The 18,629-nt window shown below is 41.0% G+C and overlaps 1 protein-coding gene across 2 annotated transcripts; it reads right to left on the bottom strand.

The window, feature by feature from the left end:
* Window positions 1-727: 727 nt before the first annotated feature.
* Window positions 728-17,032, bottom strand: LOC120575398 (synaptogyrin-1-like). Of its 2 annotated transcripts, XM_039826190.1 has the most exons (5): window positions 16,614-17,032; window positions 15,927-16,164; window positions 1,914-2,059; window positions 1,647-1,766; window positions 728-1,588 (listed from the first exon to the last, which is right to left on the bottom strand). In XM_039826190.1, exons 1-5 carry the CDS (start codon window positions 16,713-16,715, stop codon window positions 1,583-1,585), a joined length of 612 nt encoding a protein of 203 aa, XP_039682124.1. In that variant the 5' UTR covers window positions 16,716-17,032; the 3' UTR covers window positions 728-1,582. The 2 variants fall into 2 exon arrangements, with proteins under 2 accessions (XP_039682124.1, XP_039682123.1); XM_039826189.1 differs by having other exon boundaries at window positions 728-1,766; window positions 16,614-17,030.
* Window positions 17,033-18,629: the final 1,597 nt, after the last annotated feature.

Here is an 18,629-nt window from a genome sequence, read left to right as displayed (position 1 = left end):
TAAACACTCTGACTCACGGTCATTCTGCAGCGCCGAGTTTTAATATCTCTCTCTGACGAACCAGAAATACCTCTCAGATAAATCACAGCTTCACCTGTTCATCACCCCGCTGGGACTCGACGTGGAGATTAAAAACCAGACGGACTGTCAGAAAACTGACGAGGAAAAACCAACATCATGTTATAAATAATCAAATAATCATGAGTCGCATTAAAGAGATGGCTATGAATCTTTTAAAGCGACATTCTGTAATTTAAAGATAGTTATTACTTTCTAACTGTGCATACTTGAATGTGACTCAGGATGAATGAGCAAGTGAGTTAGTAGTGAGTGAGTGAGCGAGTAAGAGAGAGTGAGCGAGTGAGTGAGCAAGTGAGAGAGCGAATGAGTGAGTGAGTGTTGACAGGATGCTGAGGTCAGTCCTGATCTTCACACTGATTGGTTAGATTGGGAAGGTGAATGTGAGAAACATTTGGAGGTAAAGAAGGAGTTTAATCTGATCTTCTGCTGACAGAAGCAGCTTAAAGCTTTAATCATGTCATCACCAACCGAGTGTTTGAATTCAGAGAATTTGCGTCGGGATGCCCCAGTCACAGCTGGGTAATGTGGCTGAAAGGGAAGTTTGGGGGTTACTGCTGGAGCTGCTGTCTCCGAGACCTGATCCTGGAGAAGAGGGGGAAGACGGATGGACAAACAATGGTTATTAAAATGATGAAAGAACCAAACAGACTTTATGGATTAGTTTTATTATCAGACAAAACAAAGAAACAGACTGTACAGAGCTGAGCTTCTTACTAGCACTAAAAACTGTAGCACCATTTAACTCACAGAGTGAGTCTTAGCATTAATAACTGAACACTTCGGTTCGTTTTCTGCTTTCTTTTATAATTGTTTATAACCTTGTGATGATGCTCTGTCTCATATTATTCTCACTATGTCTGAAGCTAACGTTAGCCACCATTAAAGGCTAATACTGCTAACTTATAGCCAACACAATAAAATAGAGCTAACGCACCATGTTACTGCACTACATGTAAGTCTACTACATGTTAGTGCACTACATGTAAGTCTACTACATGTAAGTGTACTACTTGTAAGTCTACTACATGTAAGTGTACTACATGTAAGTACTACCGAAGTATCCGGATTAAGAAACAGTATATGTGTCCGTGTTGCTGCAGTCGAAGATGAGTCCTCAGTGTGTGGGCTACTCCTCAGTATGTGGGCTACTCCTCAGTGTGGGCTACTCCTCAGTGTGTGGGCTACTCCTCAGTATGTGGGCTACTCCTCACTGTGGGCTACTCCTCAGTGTGTGGGCTACTCCTCAGTGTGTGGGCTACTCCTCAGTGTGTGGGGCTACTCCTCAGTGTGTGGGCTACTCCTCACTGTGGGCTACTCCTCAGTGTGTGGGCTACTCCTCAGTGTGTGGGCTACTCCTCAGTGTGTGGGCTACTCCTCAGTGTGTGGGCTACTCCTCAGTGTGTGGGGCTACTCCTCAGTGTGTGGGCTACTCCTCACTGTGGGCTACTCCTCAGTGTGTGGGCTACTCCTCAGTGTGTGGGGCTACTCCTCAGTGTGTGGGCTACTCCTCAGTGTGTGGGCTACTCCTCAGTGTGTGGGGCTACTCCTCAGTGTGTGGGCTACTCCTCAGTGGGAAGGGCTTCCTGCAGAGCTTCCTGTTGGTTGGGGTCAACGTACTCCTGGTTGAATGTGACAGAATCAGCTCCCAGTTTGAACCTGTGGATGGCCAGCAAACACTGCAGCACCTAAGGATAGAGGATTAAACTTTATTTACACAGTTACACTGCACAAAGAGAGGATTAAACTTTAGCAACACAGTTTACTGCAGAGAGGATTCAAATGTTAAAGTTTATTTTATGTTCTGTCAGGTGATGTAGGCCAGGTGTACGTACCCAGGTGAAGAAGGAGAAGAAGGAGAAGACGATGGTGGCTCTGGCAGCGTCGGCTCCTTCATTCAGAGGGTTTTCTTCTTCTTTAGAAACCTGCCATTGATTGGCCAGAAAATAGAAACCCACGAACCAGAACAGAGACCAAAGAGCTGCAGAGAACACAGGTTAGACATGGTTATTAATCACATAAACAGGGACCAGAGAGCTGCAGAGAACAATTCAATTTTATTTATAGTATCAAATCATAACAAGAGTTATCTTGAGACACTTTACAGATAGAGTAGGTCTAGACCACATTCTATAATTTACAAAGTCCCAACAATTCTAATAATTCCCCCAAAAGCAAGCAGAGCAACAGTGGCGAGGAAAAACTCCCTATTAGGAAGAAACCTCTGAAGGATCCAGGCTCTTGGTAGGCGGTGTCTGACGATGCCAGTTGGGGATGTGATAAACAGAGGCAATAATAGTCACTTTAAAGATAAGGAATAGTGACTTCAAATGATAGTCGTAGTAGTTCATGTCATATCAGTGCACTGCAGGGCATTACAGGATGTAACGCGGCAGAGCATGGATGGACGTAGCAGGAAGCAGCAGGGTTCAGCAGGACACAGCATGACACTGCAGGGCACTGCAGAGCTTGGCAGGGAGTGCAGCAGGACCACGGCGACAGCTGCAACCAAGATCTTGGTGCCAACGTGCTCCAAGGAAATATGCTGGGTGAGAAAAAAATCAAAACACAAGGACTCCGGGGAGTAAACTCCTCAGAGCCCGTTTAGTAGCAGGCATCCCGTGGGACGGGATGCACAGAGATGAAAAGTTAGAGGAGAGAGCAGTCAAAGGAAAGAGGAGAGGAGAGAGGTCCAAGGAAGGAAGGAAGGAAGGAAGGAAGGAAGGAAGGAAGTCCCCCAGACAGTCTAAAACTAAACAGCATAACTAAGAGAGATAGGCAGTTTAAGGAGAGGAGGCTGTTCGGGTTTGGAACTCTACCCTGCCGGATTGGGCTGTACTGGCCTGCCTCCCTCTACTTTTGTTATATTATTAATCTGACGACTATGAAGAGAAGCAGGTGGGCCTGGTTAGGCGGACACCGCAACTCTCTAACTATAAGCTTTATCAAAGAGGATGGTTTTTAGTTTATTCTTAAAAGTGGTGACGGTGTCTGCCCCCCGAACCCAGACTGGGAGCTGGTTCCAGAGGAGTAGAGCCTGGTAGCTGAAGGCTCTGGCTCCCAGTCTACTTTTAGAGACTCTAGGAACCACAAGTAGATCTGCATTCTGCGAGCGTAGTGCTCTAGTGGGACAATAAGGTACTAGGAGCTCTTCTAGATATGATGGTGCTTGACCATTTAGAGCTTTGTAGGTCAGGAGAAGGATTTTAAATTCAATCCTAGATTTTACAGGAAGCCAATGCAGAGAAGCTAATGCAGGAGAAATATGATCCCTTTTCTTAGTTCTTGTCAGAACATGCGCTGCAGCATTCTGGATCAGCTGGAGAGTCTTAAGGGACTTATTTGAGCAACCTGACAGTAGGGAATTACAATAGTCCAGCCTGGAAGTAACGAATACGAATACATGGACTAGTTTTTCAGCATCGTTTTGAAACAGGATATTCCTAATTTTGGAAATGTTACGAAGATGAAAAAAGGCTGTTCTTGAGGTTTGTTTTAGATGGGCGTTAAAGGATATATCCTGATCAAAAATAATACCATCCAGAGTAGCTAAGTCTTTAGATAATGAGGTTTGGAGGTGTTTAGAGCCCAGCATAATAACTTCAGTTTTGTTAGAGTTTAACATCAGAAAATTGTAGGTCATCCAGGATTTTATATCTTTAATGCACGCTTGAAGTTTAGCTAACTGACTTGTTTCGTCTGGTTTGATTGAGTATAATTGGGTGTCATCCGCATAACAGTGAAAGTTAATTGAGTGTTTCCTAATAATATTACCAAGAGGAAGCATATATAAGGAGAATAGAATTGGTCCAAGCACTGAGCCTTGTGGAATGCCATGGCTAACTTTAGCGTACTTGGAGGATTTATCATTAACATTAACTAATTGAGATTGATCAGAGAAATAGGACCTAAACCAGCTTAGAGCGATTCCTTTAATGCCAACTAAAAACTAAATGTTCCAGTCTCTGTAACAGGATGGTATGGTCAATAGTGTCAAAAGCAGCACTAAGATCTAGTAAAACAAGTACGGAGACAAGTCCTTTGTCCGCAGCAGTAAGAAGGTCATTAGTAATTTTCACCAGTGCCGTCTCTGTGCTATGATACTTTCTAAATCCTGATTGAAAGTCCTCAAATAAACTATTGCTATGTAGAAAATCACATAATTGATTAGCAACTACTTTCTCAAGGATCTTGGAGAGAAAGGCAAGGTTAGATATAGGTCTATAGTTTGCTAAGACGTCAGGATCCAGGGTGGGTTTTTTTCAGGAGAGGTTTTATCACAGCTACTTTAAATGACTGCGGTACATAACCTGTTAATAAAGACATAGTGATCATATCTAGTAATGAAGTGTTAATTACGGGTAACACTTCTTTGAGTAGCCTCGTTGGGATGGGGTCTAAGAGACAGGTAGAAGGCTTAGCTGAGGATATCTTTAACATTAATTGTTCAAGGTCTATAGGATAAAAGCAGTCTAAGCATGTATATTATCATTCTTTCTAGTGATCCTGCGTTTAACGGTGAACCGTTGGAAATTGAGGGCAAAAGGTGATGGATTTTATCTCTAATAGTTATAATTTTATCATTAAAGAAGAACATGAAGTCGTCACTACTCAGATCTACAGGAATAGAAGGCTCAGTAGAGCTGTGACTATCTGTCAGCCTGGCTACAGTGCTGAAAAGAAACCTTGGGTTATTCTTATTTTCTTCTATTAATGATGAATAGTAGTCTGATCTGGCATGTCTGAGGGCCTTCCTATAGGTTTTGAGACTGTCTTGCCAATCCAAACGAGATTCTTTCAGTTTGGTGGAACGCCATTTACTTTCAAGGTTTCGCGAGATTTGTTTCAATTTGCGAGTTTGGGAGTTATACCAAGGTGCTCGTTTCCTTTTCCTCATTATCTTCTTTTTGAGGGGAGCAACAGAGTCTAAAGTCGTCCGTAGGCAGGTTGTAGCTCAGTCTACGAATATGTCAATTTGGGAGGGACTAAAGTTAACATAAAGGTCCTCTGTTATATTAAGGCATGACATTGAGTTAAGTGCTGTTGGAATGTCTTCCTTAAATTTAGCTGCAGTGGGACGTCCGGTTATGACGTGCAGCTGATAAGTCGCACGAGTTGGGCTCGCAGCTAAATACTTACAAAAATCCTCAGAAAGACCACCAGAACTCGTATAAAAGTATTAAAAAATCACTTACAAGTTTTGCGAGACGAGATGCCACAAAAAACCATCAAATCTGGACACTATTCGAAGCCGTCTGTGCAGATGGAGGAGGAAAACGTGGTGCTAGCAAGCAAAAAGCTAACCGAGGCGCAGGTCGAATTTAATGCGGCTACAAACGATGACATCCTCAGCGCAATCCGGTCTCTGAAAGCTGACTTTACAAAACATTCTGCTGACACGCTCGATGCAATAAATGGCATTAAAACAGACTTACTGTCACAGTCGCAAAGAATAGGAGAGGCAGAAGAGAGAATCGCACAAATGGAAGAAGATGTCTCAGCCCTTCAACACAAAGTTAAAAAACTTGAAGAAACAACTGATTTTCTATGGAACAAAGTGCAAGATCTGCAGGACCGCGGAAGGCGTTCTAACCTGAGATTAGTAGGCCTGCCCGAGAAATCAGAAGGATCTAACATGTGCGCTTTCATGGAAGGCCTGCTCTCCAAGGTTCTGAACGACACGTTCAGTTCCACACCAGTCATCGAAGGAGCGCATCGGGTTGGACAAGTTAACCCAAATCGCCCGACAACTTCAAGAGCGATCGTGATGAAGTTCTTGAACTACCAGGATAAGGAGAAAGCTTTGAGAGCAGCTAGGAAAATGAAGGAATTACGATATGAAGGACAACGGCAGCCTGTTCCCGATCTATCGCTGCCGCCAGCCAGTTTGATGGGAAGGTCACTTAGGATACGTATGTTCCAGCGCCCTGTAGCTTTTTTTATTTTTTTTTTTTTCTTCTAAGTTTAAAAATAACTGGACATGTGTCAAACTTAGGTTTTGCCTATGTTCTATTAGGGTTGAAATTATATTTGAATAATGTTAGTGGTCCATTTTGGTTCAGTATCTGGTTGTGAGCCCTGAGTGGTGAATAATGATAGAGAGCTTGCAAAATGTTGCTCCATGTTATATGGATCAAACGTGTTTCACAACTGAAGTTGGTGATTGGGGGTATTCTCATGCTTTCCGTTGGGGAATGCATGGGGGTGGGAGGTTGTAGCCTTTTTTCGGTTTCTTGGACACAGCAATGTCTACATGGTAGCACAAGATAGTAAATGATCAATAAGTCAGAGATAAATATCTGTATCTGGAATATAAGGGGACTAAATAGTTTGGTAAAACTTAAACAAGTATTGGGTCGACTGAAACAAATGGGATCAAGTATAATTTTTCTACAAGAAACCCATTTAATAAGATACTAGCAGGGTCACGAAGAGATGGCCGGGTCAGGTTTTTGATGCCTCCTTCACCTCTCGAGCTAGAGGAGTCATGATCCTCATACACAAATCTGTTCCATTTCAGTTAAAAAAGCAACATATAGATCCGTTAGGAAGGTACATAGTTTTTAATGGTACGATCTTGACAACACAAATTAATCTAATAAGTATATACGCTCCTAATATAGACGACCCTTCCTTTTACCAGAACTTCTTTCTTACAATATCATCATATTCCAGACATTATGTAATTGGAGGAGATTTTAATTGTGTATTAAACCCAGTGCACGATCGCTCTTCAGGAATAGATAATACCCATCAAAAGTAAAAAAAAATGATCATTAAGTATATAACTGATCTGAATTTAATAGAGATTTGGAGGTATCTTAACCCAAGCAAAAAAGAATATTCATGCTTTTCAAGCACACAAAACATATTCTAGAATAGATTATTTTTAATCTCTAATAGCCTAGTTTCAAAAGTAGGTAAATGCTGGTATGATGGTATACTACTATCTGATCATGCCCCTATTACGTTTACACTCCAAATGGACAATCTTGTATTTTCCCCTCCCAGATTTCGATTTCAAGCAAGATGGCTTATGGACCCTGACTTTGTTAAATTTCTGGATAACAAAATAGACCTATATTTTCTGTTTAATACAAATCAGACAAGCGCTTCAGTTAAATGGGAGGCCTTCAAAGCCTATATTAGGGGGGAGATATTAAGTTATACAAGATATAGATCCAAAACATATCAGACACAATTAATAAATCTGGAAAAACAAATCAAGATATTAGAGCAACACCTCTTTAGCAACAATGACCCTGTAAAGCAAAAAGAACTTCTTGTACTAAAAGCCCAATATAATGAATTAATCAGTAGTAAGATAGCTAAGAACTTAATGTGGCTAAAACAATCCTATTACGATCAGGGAGAAAAACCAGGGAAGTTGCTTGCATGAAGAATTAAAAAAATACAAACTGATAGAGCCATCAATTCATTAGCTCTAGAAAATGGGGTCAATATTGTAGACCCATTGGAAATAAATAATACTTTTAAATTATATTTAGAAAATCTGTACGAATCTGAATTCACCAACGATCTAGAAAAGCAAGACAACTTTCTTGATAAACTTAAGTTTCCTGAAGTATCGGAGGGGACAAGAAGTGAACTTGAGAGGAATTTAAGCTTAAAAGAGCTTTCAGAGGCATTACAGAGCATGAGTAGTGGAAAAGCCCCTGGGCCTAATGGCCTCCCAACGGAAATTTATAAAACGTTTGCAGGGAAACTTTTACCACACTTGCTTGAAATGTTCAATGAAGCATTTGAAAAAGGAATATTACCTTCATCATTGAGATCGGCACTAATTACCCTCATATTAAAACCAGGCAAACCCGCCAATGAAAAATCATCTTATAGGCCCATATCTTTAATGTCATGTGATACAAAAATTCTCTGTAAGGTCCTAGCTAAGAGAATTGAAGGATTTATACCGAACCTTATTATGAATGATCAAAATGGGTTTGTGCTTGGAAGACAAGCCCTCCATAACATACATAGAGTCCTAAATATATTATATAAAAAACAAAATGCCAAGGACCATGCAGTCCTATCCTTGGACGCAGAAAAAGCCTTTGACAGGATTGAATGGGGATACCTTTTTGAGGTTCTTAAGAGATTTGGCCTGGGTGATGGGTATATTAAATGGATTAGGCTACTTTATAATGATCCACTGGCAGAAATAATAACAAATAACCAAATATCAAAACCCTTTCATTTAAGTAGAGGTACACGACAAGGATGTCCATTGTCCCCTCTGCTATTTCTATTCGCAGTAGAACCTCTTGCAATGGCAATCCGGAGTAGTCCTGAAATCAAGGGCATAACAATAGGTGAGAGGGAACATCGCTTATCTTTGTTTGCAGATGATATTGTGGCGTTTATTACAAATCTAGACCCTTCTATTCAAGCACTCAATAATATATTAACTGTATTTGGAGAGTTTTCAGGTTACAAAGTTAATAATAATAAAAGTGCCTTGCTATTATTGAATGGGGATGAAAGGAGAAACTGTCTGACCTCCAGGCAATTCGCCAGCTCCCCTGAAGGTTTTACATATTTAGGAATTAAGATAACCCCAAATATAAAAGAAATTATTCCAATTAATTACGACCCATTAATAAAGAAAGTTATAGACTCACTTGAGAGATGGAATGCATTGCCAATTTCTACTATAGGACGTATAAATATTTTAAAAATGTCAATTCTACCAAAATTTGTATACCTTTCCAATCAATTCCACTTCCTCTTCCAGCTACCTTCTTTGCTATACTCAAGAAAACATTCACAAGATTTATATGGAACAACAAACGTCCTTGATTACGTCTGTCCTTACTCTATCTACCATACGAACGGGGAGGGCTTAAAGTACCAAATATAAAACTTTACTATTGGGCAGCTCAACTTTGTTCTGCTATGTACTACTTCATAGATACAGACACTCCAGCGTGGATAGATATAGAAAAAAACGGAATAACAATTCCATTACAGATGTATCTTTACTCATCTTCAATTAAAATTCTCAAAAAAGCGACGCATAATCCTTTCCTTAGGAATACAATTTCTGTATGGCAGGGCTCCACACTAACTTTTTGCCTTGGTTGCACTGGTGCGCCTAACTTTTTTTATTTAGGTGCACCAGCACAAAATTTAGGTGCACCCAAATTTTTCCTCGCATCGCCGTAACGCTGAATGGCGATACACGATATATAGCTCTGTATTTTTTTTACAAAGTGGGCTAAATGTTCAGTTTTAAGTCAAAGCCACTTTTCACAAGCTCTTTTATTAAAACAGATTGTGATTAAAATTAAATGCAAAGACAGGGTTTTCTTTACCAGTTTGAAAATATACAGCTGCAACACATGTAAATGAAAGTTATCTAAAATAAATAGCCTGAGAAAGCTCCTTCATAAGCTTTCAACAACAATAACAGACTGATTAAAAGAGAGAGAGGACGCCCGGATAGCTCAGTTGGTAAATATAGAGGTTTGACTCCGACCTGCAGCCCTTTCCTATATGACAGGCATGAAAACGGGTCAGGGGTGAAAAAGGTGAGAAGGATATTACCCCTCTAAGGGGGGTCCGGGGGCATGCCCCCCCAGAAGAAAATTTTAAATATTCCATATTTTAAAGTATCAATCTGATGCATTTTGAGATGCATTTTTTGCCAACCAACAGTGTAATATTTCAATATGCACTCATTCAAGTTAATTTGACTGGCAAAACAGTTAAAGTCCTTCTGACATTACACAATAATAAAAGTCATAATTTTTAAAGACTAAAAAGTTTTGGATACATTTGTACTTCTTCCAACCATATATTAAATAAAGAGTCAATGTGGATTTACATATTGCAATAATATCATAATCCTACAATGAATCATTGTGAAAACTAAAATTTACTACTTTGGCCAGGTCATCATCAAAAAATCAAATTAGTACATTCATGATTTTGTCCATGCTGATATTAGCTGCTTTATTTACAATTATTAAAAACGTGGCATTGTTTATCTTTTCATATAGCTAGAAGTCTAAACTCTGGGACAAGGCCGTTATGTTTAAATACCTGCCATGCTGATTCCAAACAGACAGCTTTATCAAGGCAGTTTGGGCTTCAGATAGCTTTTACAAATCATGATCCGCTATGAACGTGCACACTCGTATTGTTTGTATCACGGTCGGTCAGTAAAGGAACAGTCGCAGTCTTAACGGTAGCGGTCGTTGCCGGTAACGTACTCGTATAACAGAGTGCACGGACCGAAGCTTTGTGACTAGCATCTAATGACTAGCAAGCCCTGTCTTACCGCTGCCGGCGTCTTCCTTAAACATTTTCTCATCAAATCTACACGATTCACGTAGGTCACCTATTTTGGTTTCAAAACGGCGAATTTCGCCGAAAGGTGAGTTATTTTCATGTCTGTACATGTCATCCCCCCACTCTCTCTCCCCTTTCATGTCTTCAGCTTTCCTATCAAAATAAAGGCCGAAATCTTAAAAAAAAAAGAACGACCGAAAGACAGGGGGAGTGCGATGGACTGAAGCGTATGCTAGGCTACTCAGAGAGTGACGGCTGACTCATTAGCGGCGTTACACCCGTCTTGTGTAGGCTATGAAATGTCTGTATCGTCACTGCGCTGCATTTTTATTAACTACGATCCAGCATGCTCCGTCTTACACGCTATTACTCAACCAACTGAAGTTAGTTTAATAATGTGTTTTTCGCCGTGGCGGCCGCAGTAACAGAGTTACCAGCGGAAACACTGGTACCAATACAGGTTTCCCTCTCATACTTAACAATATACAGCTGTGTTAATAACAATTAAAACTGTAGACAAATGTCGGGAGTTTGGACCAGCGGCGCTGTGTCTCTCCATGTTGCAGGTGAGCCGGCCGGTGTGTGAGTGAATGGGGGCGGGGCTGCGCGGAGGAGAGATCCAAATCCAAACACAGGCACGGCTTTCCAGAAGGAATGGGTCATGTAACACAACATTAAACCATATCCATATAAACAACATCGCTCCGTTAGTGGAGAGGCAGCGGATGCGAGGACGTTAGGTGCACCGGTGCGACCTAGGAAAAATCTTAGTCGCACCCTTACAAATTTTGGTCGCATTTGCGACCAAATTGGTCGCACTCTCGAGCCCTGTATGGTATGAAGCCCATACGTTTTTAGATGAAGAAATTACATTGTCAGGTTTGTCACCTATTTGGGGTAATACAAATTTTGTGCCGGGGAGAAGTGATCAGGGGTTTAAAAACTGGATGTATAAGGGAATAAGACAAGTAAAAGATTTATACGAGGAAGGTATAATGTTGTCTTTCCAGAAACTGATGAGAAAATATGATATCCCTCAGAAACATTTTTTTAAATATTTACAAATAAGAAGTTTTATACACTCTAAAATACAAAATTATTTAGAACCCCCTTTGTCAATTATAGAAAATCACACTTTAAAACATTTAAAGGATAAAGGCAATCTGTCGTTCTTTTATAATATACTTTTAGAGGGATCAAAAGAGAGTTCGTTGTCCTATTTAACAGCATGGAAGAATGATCTTCAGGAAGACATTTCTAAAGAAGAATGGATGGAATCTTGTTTATTTGCCCAAAATCACAGCATCAATACTAGGTGTAAATTGCTGCATTATAAATGGCTTATGCGGACCTACATTACCCCAGTCAAACTACATAAATTTAATCCAAATATTCCGGATAACTGTTTAAAATGCAAACAAGAAATTGGTACCCTTTATCACTGTATATGGGAGTGTAATGAGATTCAAGGATTTTGGAAGGAGATTATTTTTATGATTGGTAAATTGGTTGAAGAAAATGTCCCTCTTGCACCTAAATTGTGTTTGTTTCATTTATACCCAGTAAATCTTGAGGTGAATGCAAGAAAGCGCAAACTAATTGATTTTAGTTTGCTTCAGGCCAAGCGTGCTATTGCTTTAAAATGGAAAGAGACCCAAGGACCCACCCCTAGTCAATGGTTTAAAGAAATGACCAGCAACCTTGCCTTGGAAAAACTGACTTATGTTGTTAAAGGGAAACTAAAAGACTTTTACAAAATTTGGACTCCCTTTTTGCACTACTGTAACCAAATTGATCAGACAACATCGGATGACTGAAATAGCAAATTAAACTACACAATGTATGGCTGTGAACTGTGATATCAAAATGTATAATTTACTTATTTTATAGTTTAGTGTTGTTCTGGATGTTCTCTAATGTTTTTATTTATTTTTTATTATTTTATTTTTTGTCTATTTGTTTATATTATTATTATATATTTCTTTTTTGATGTTCAAACAAAGCCAATAAACATTTTATTGAAAACATTTTTTTTAGCTGCAGTACTGTCAGACAGGCATCTAGTGTAAAAGCTTGTGTCTAATTTAGTATATTCAGCTAGTAAGAATTCGAAAGTAATTAAAAAATGGTCTGATAATACCGGATTCTGCGGAAATATTATTAAATCATCAATTTCAATACCATATGCCAGCACAAGGTCGAGGGTGTGGTTAAAACAGTGCGTCGCCTTGTGCACACTCTGACTGAAACCGATTGAATCCAGTAATGAGTTGAAAGCTGTACTAAGGCGCTATAATGCTTCACGCCATGGATATTAAAATCACCTACAAGAATTACTTTGTCTGATTTAAGGACTAAATATGATAAAAACTCTGAGAATTCAGATAAAAATTCTGAATACGGACCTGGAGCCCTGTAAATAACAACGAATATAATTGTCTGTAATGTTTTCCATTTTGGATGTTGAAGATTAAGAACAAGACTTTCAAACAAGTTATAATTTAGTTTAGGTTTAGGATTAATTAACAGGCTTGAATCAAAGATGGCTGCAACTCCCCCTCCTCGGCCTGAGCCTCTAGGAATTTGAGTATTAATATGACTGGGAGGAGTGGCTTCATTTAGACTAACATATTCTTCATGGCTCAGCCAGATTTCAGTAAGGCAGAATAGATCAATTTGATTATCTGATATCAAATCGTTTACCAATACTGCTTTAGAAGACAGAGATCTAATATTTAATAGGCCACATCTAATTTTCCTATTTTGTTCTGTCGCTGCAGAGGTTGTTTTAATTCCAATGAGGTTGAAATTAAAGTATAGCCCCTCTTTGTTTAACTTTGATTTAAATGATCTGAGTCTGGGGAGAGACACCGTGGTTATTAGACTATGGGTGGGCGACTGCTCTAACGGAAGCACAGAGGGGCGCGTAGTACTTCACCTCTGATTACTAATATCAAACTTGGGTTGTCATGGTTTATGACCGATAATAGACTCGGTCAGATTTTTTGATATGAGAGCGGCTCCGTCCCAGGTGGGATGAATGCCGTCTCTCTCAATCAGACCAGGCTTTCCCCAGAACACCCTCCAGTTATTCACATAGCCCACATCATTAGCTGGGCACCACTCCGACAACCAGCGGTGGAAGGATGAACACAGAACACAGGTTACACATGGTTATTAATCACATAAACAGGGACCAGAGAGCTGCAGAGAACACAGGATCCTTGAATCTGTTTTATGGGCCAGCTACATTGCATGAGTAACGTATGCTGTGGCTCAAATTGCGGACTTCTGTACTACACAGAGCACGTTACGAAGTGTGGCCACATGCAGCCCTGCGAGTCCCCGGATGCTGCTCAAAACAGTTAAAATGTTGAGCGTGGATCGCTGGACACTACTCTCCCTCAACGGTGGCCATCTTAGTTACGGAGCGGAGCCTACGGGAAGATGGTTACCAGGGGTGTCAGACTGGGGGTGGAAATGGTACTGAGTACCCAGGGCCCTCATGTGAGGAGGGCCCAAATAGATGTTAGAATGAATAGCTGTGGATGCAGGGAGGGGCCCATAGAGAATGCCTTTCTACAGAGCCACAACCCAGGGGTCTCATTTATAAAACTGTGCGTAGGATCCTTACTATAAGTGTATGCACGGCCAAAAGCCCAAAATGGCATACGCCAAAAAAAGTCAGATTTATAAAACCGTGTGTACGCACACCTGTAAGCAATATTCCCTTTATAAATCAGAGATTACCTACGAGTGTGCGTATGTGGATCAGCCTCTTATCCCGCCCTGTACACACCCATTTTTAACCATAAATAGTCAATGCAAAGCACCTCGTGAATGTTGATCAGAATGTTAATGACCCTGGCAGTTGTTCTTTCGTTACACCGAATCATGACGACTGGCGGAAAAAAAGCAAAAAAACTCTCAGACGCTCGGGAATTGCTGCCAGTGTAGGGAAACCGGATCTATAGACTACCTTTATTAATAATACGTCCAAAACGGCAGGCATTAAAGCACTCGGGGACAGCTTCGATATACCAGACCTACTGTATATGATAAGATTTAACAGAACTATAAATTATACCCAAACAAGCCTTAGTGATAAAGGTGAAGATTATATAAAATATTTATATATAAAAAAAACACTTAGCTGTCTGACATTTCCCTCTGGAAACAGAAGAGAATGGCGAGTATCGTATTTGGACCGGGATGGCACAGTTCCGGCGCGTTGCCCTCTCTACTGGACCCAATTCAGTACATAAATCCAAGAGCTCAGCTTTAGGGAATCTAAATCGGCATATTAGACAGTCATCATCATGGTCCCTGAAGTCTCTTTTTCTCCTGATTCTTCCATTGGGGGTTAGTCCTCCTGCAGGGCCAGCAGTGCCATCATGCAGCATTACGCACGGGTTCACCGCAGTATTTATATGTTTACAACTATTAGAGTGATTGTTAACACCTCTCCAAAATCGTAGCATCAACTAGTGGTATCCCCCACCCCGAGATACAATCTGAAGACAAAAATCTAATAGGCAAACACACTTTTCTTCATGCAGGTTTTGTTATGAACGGTATTAAAGTTCGGACTGATAACGAGGACATTAAGGGTAACAATTGCGCAAGTGCTTAACGGCTGTATTTCCAGACTTTGACATTTGATGATATATGCACAGTTTTGAAGACAGATATTTAGTTATTTACACTGTGTTCTGTAGTTATCTAATGGTAGGGTATTTGATGCTGTCCTGTATTCCATGCAGTCGGGCCATCACCTTCTCCTGTGATCCGTAGCGGACAATGTGATGGTGAGACAGCGCCAATTAAATATTAGGAACCAGTTTTGATTTAAGATTTTAGTTGGAGCTGTTTATGGAACAAGTATCACACAGTACAAGCGCAAATAACACTGCTGGATTTAATCTTCATGAAAATGTGGATGATATGGAGTGAAAAAATGTGCGTGAGGCATCACTACTAGAAAATATTACGAGTAATCTTACTTACCGTAATTTACTTTCTGCAGTCTGACTTCAGTTCACCACCTCGCCATCTGCATCACCAATTCCTATTTTGTCTCCAAAATGTGCGTACGCATGGGTCCGAGTTTGCGTGGAGGACCGCACATTCTCCCGTCAAGTTTGTTTTTTATAAATCACAACCTTTGCGTGGGAAGTGGCGTACGCACATTTTCAGCCCCTTTTTGTGTGTACGCCACATTTATAAATGAGACCCCTGGTGTTTACTATAGAAACTGCGACACACAAACTATAGAAATATACCACATATATGTATTTTTTTCAATTGAAAAGTACCAGTATACTGCCGTCAGTTAGTGAGAAAACAACCGGGGTGGACAGCAGTATGTTTGAAATGCTGAATGATTTATTTCCAAAAGAAACATGTGAGCACATCTCTGGTAAACAGGTGATTCTCTGTGGAGAAACTCAGTGTGACAGATCTAAAATCAGTGTTAGTGGACTAAGAGTTTCTACCAGTCAGACATGTTTGTTCCACCAGTGGAGGCGGAGTCTCACCTGACAGGGCCATGTCGGCCATGACAGCCTTTTTCCTGTCCTTCACGCCGGTGATCTGAGGGAAATAGGCGTCCAGCGCCAGGAGGCCGCTACTGCACAGGAAGCACAGCGTTGCTATGGCAATGGCGTAGCTGCAGGCGTGCTGGTTGCGGTTGAAGATGCAGAACTCTTCCTCCTCTTCGGGACGGTTAGCGTAGCCCTCGTTAGCAATGCAGCCGAGGATCACGACAGAGCAGAGCTGCACCACACGGTGATTAAAGTCAACTATTACCTTAATGACATCAATCTGAACTGTGACATCATCATAACCTCATGAAAGAATGAATGAATGCCTTTATTGTCATTGTTCACACACACACACACACACACACACAAACACACACACAGACACACACACACACACTCTCATACACACACACACACACACACACACAGACAGACAGACGACACACACCCACGTTAACACACACGCACAATAACACACACACACACACACACACACATACACACACAAACATTCACACACACACACACACACACAGACACACACACACACACTCACAAACACACAGACAGACGCACACACGCACGCACACACGCACACTAACACACACACACAAACACACACACACACACACACACTAAGATACAGAAACAGCTGTTAGAAGATGACATCATCAGACTCACCCAGCAGGCGACCCTCAGCACGGTCTGAGGCTGTCTGAAGAACACCAGCGGGTCGAACGCCTCGCCCGCCTTCCCCGCCCCGTATGCCTGGAAACCCTCCATCCAGACCACTTCCTGACCCAGAACAGTCTCGGTTTGGAAGATTCTACTCAGACTAGTTCCAAGTTGCTCTCAGTTGAAACCGTTGAAGAGCAGTTACATTTCAGTCCATTTATCTGACTCTTTGATCCAAACGTCCAATCAGTGATCCAACATGAAGCTACAGACTCAGAACACACAGAAGTTCATCAGCTTCTCCAAACAGACACATGCTACTAACGCCACAGTTCCTGTAAACCACTTAAACCAGTGAGATGTTCTGTTCTCTTCTTTTCCTCTTCTTCTTCTCTGCGGTTCTAAATGGTAATCTGCTGTAATCCTCTTCATCCCTGCTGAGAGGCTCCACCAATCACAGGCTTTCTTTTCCTTTTCCTGATTTATCTTGTTAGGAGTCAGAGTAGTCCAATCACGGGAAGGAGGCAGGGTCACACAGCCTGACTACAAAAATGGCTAACTCCTCTCATATATATATATATATATATATATATATATATATATATATATATATATATATATATATATATATATATACATTATACTGTATATATATATGAACTTAGTTTGCCATTTTTGTAGTGAAGTCTGAATGTGTAGTGAGACATATTATTACCTATATAGTGGACTCAAAGTTTCCCACATGCATCGTTGAACGTAGTGGACATCGATGGTCACTCAATCAAGCCCTATATCCCATCATGCATTGCGCTGAAGGAAAAAACAATCAGACAGACGAGAGGAGAGAAAGCAGTGAGAGGGCCCAGCTTTAATGTCTTCTTCATGGTTTTAATACTGAATGATTTCTTAAAGAAACTCAAGAAAAACGTGGAGGTGTTTAGCGATAATGAGTAGAAATTAAAGCTGCAAGCAGCGTTGGACGGCCCCTCGCACCTCCTTGCACGTCAGGGTTACTGGCGGACGCCGCTCCTTGCAACCGTGCGCGGCACTCATGATGGATGGAAATGGAACTCTCTGCTGACTTCAATGATATCTCACACAAGACTCTACGTCATACAGTTCTTTATCTGTGAAAGGGGGCGTGGCTAAAGCATAGGGGGCGGGCCAAACCATGACCAATGAAAAAGGAACTCTCTGCTGAGTTCAATGATACTTCACACAAGACTCTACCTTCAACAGTTCAAAAGTCATAAAGGGGGCGTGGCCTGAGTAAGTGGGCATGGTTAATGTATAGGGGACAGCTCAGTATCACATGTAGACCACACATTATAAGTTTCATGTAAATCGGATGATGTTTGTCCTATAAGGCAGACTTCCTGTTGCCAGCGGGGGGCGCTATGACCAAAAGTCAATATTGGCCTGTAGGTGTCCTGGACCCTTGTTGATTGTGGGAAAATTCAAGCAGATATGACAATGTACACTGTAGTTACAGCCACTTTCTCATTCATCGCTAAACACTCAAAATGGCCGCCACGCCACGCCCACACCGTTTGACGAAAAGTTTTTCTTTTAATAACTTTTCATCTTTAAGGTGTTGAGATAGCACAAAACTAATTTGAAGTCCATCGGATGAAATCTCTAGGAGGAGTTCTTTAAAGTATAGCACCTTGACTTTTAGGCCTACTTCCTGTTGCAACTAGGGGGCGCTATGACTTTGAGTCAATATCGGCCTGTAGCTGTCCTCAGGGTTGAACAATGTACACTCGAGTTACACACACTTCCTGTTTCGATGGCGAAACGCATAAAATGGCCGCCATGCCCTATGACGAAAAGTTTTTCTTTTAACAACTTTTCATCATTAACGTCTTAAGATGGCACAGACCAAATTTGAAGTTGATGGATCACTGGTGTGTGTGTGTGTGTGTGTGTGTGTGTGTGTGTGTGTGTGTGTGTGTGTGTGTAACTGTGTCACTAGTGAGGAGTTTGGAGTTTGAAAGCTGGACATTAGAAGTCACTACTTTT

Source organism: Perca fluviatilis, chromosome 15 (assembly GCF_010015445.1).
Source record: "Perca fluviatilis chromosome 15, GENO_Pfluv_1.0, whole genome shotgun sequence".
NCBI lineage: Eukaryota > Metazoa > Chordata > Actinopteri > Perciformes > Percidae > Perca > Perca fluviatilis.
This window is presented reverse-complemented; position numbering and strand designations above follow the sequence as displayed.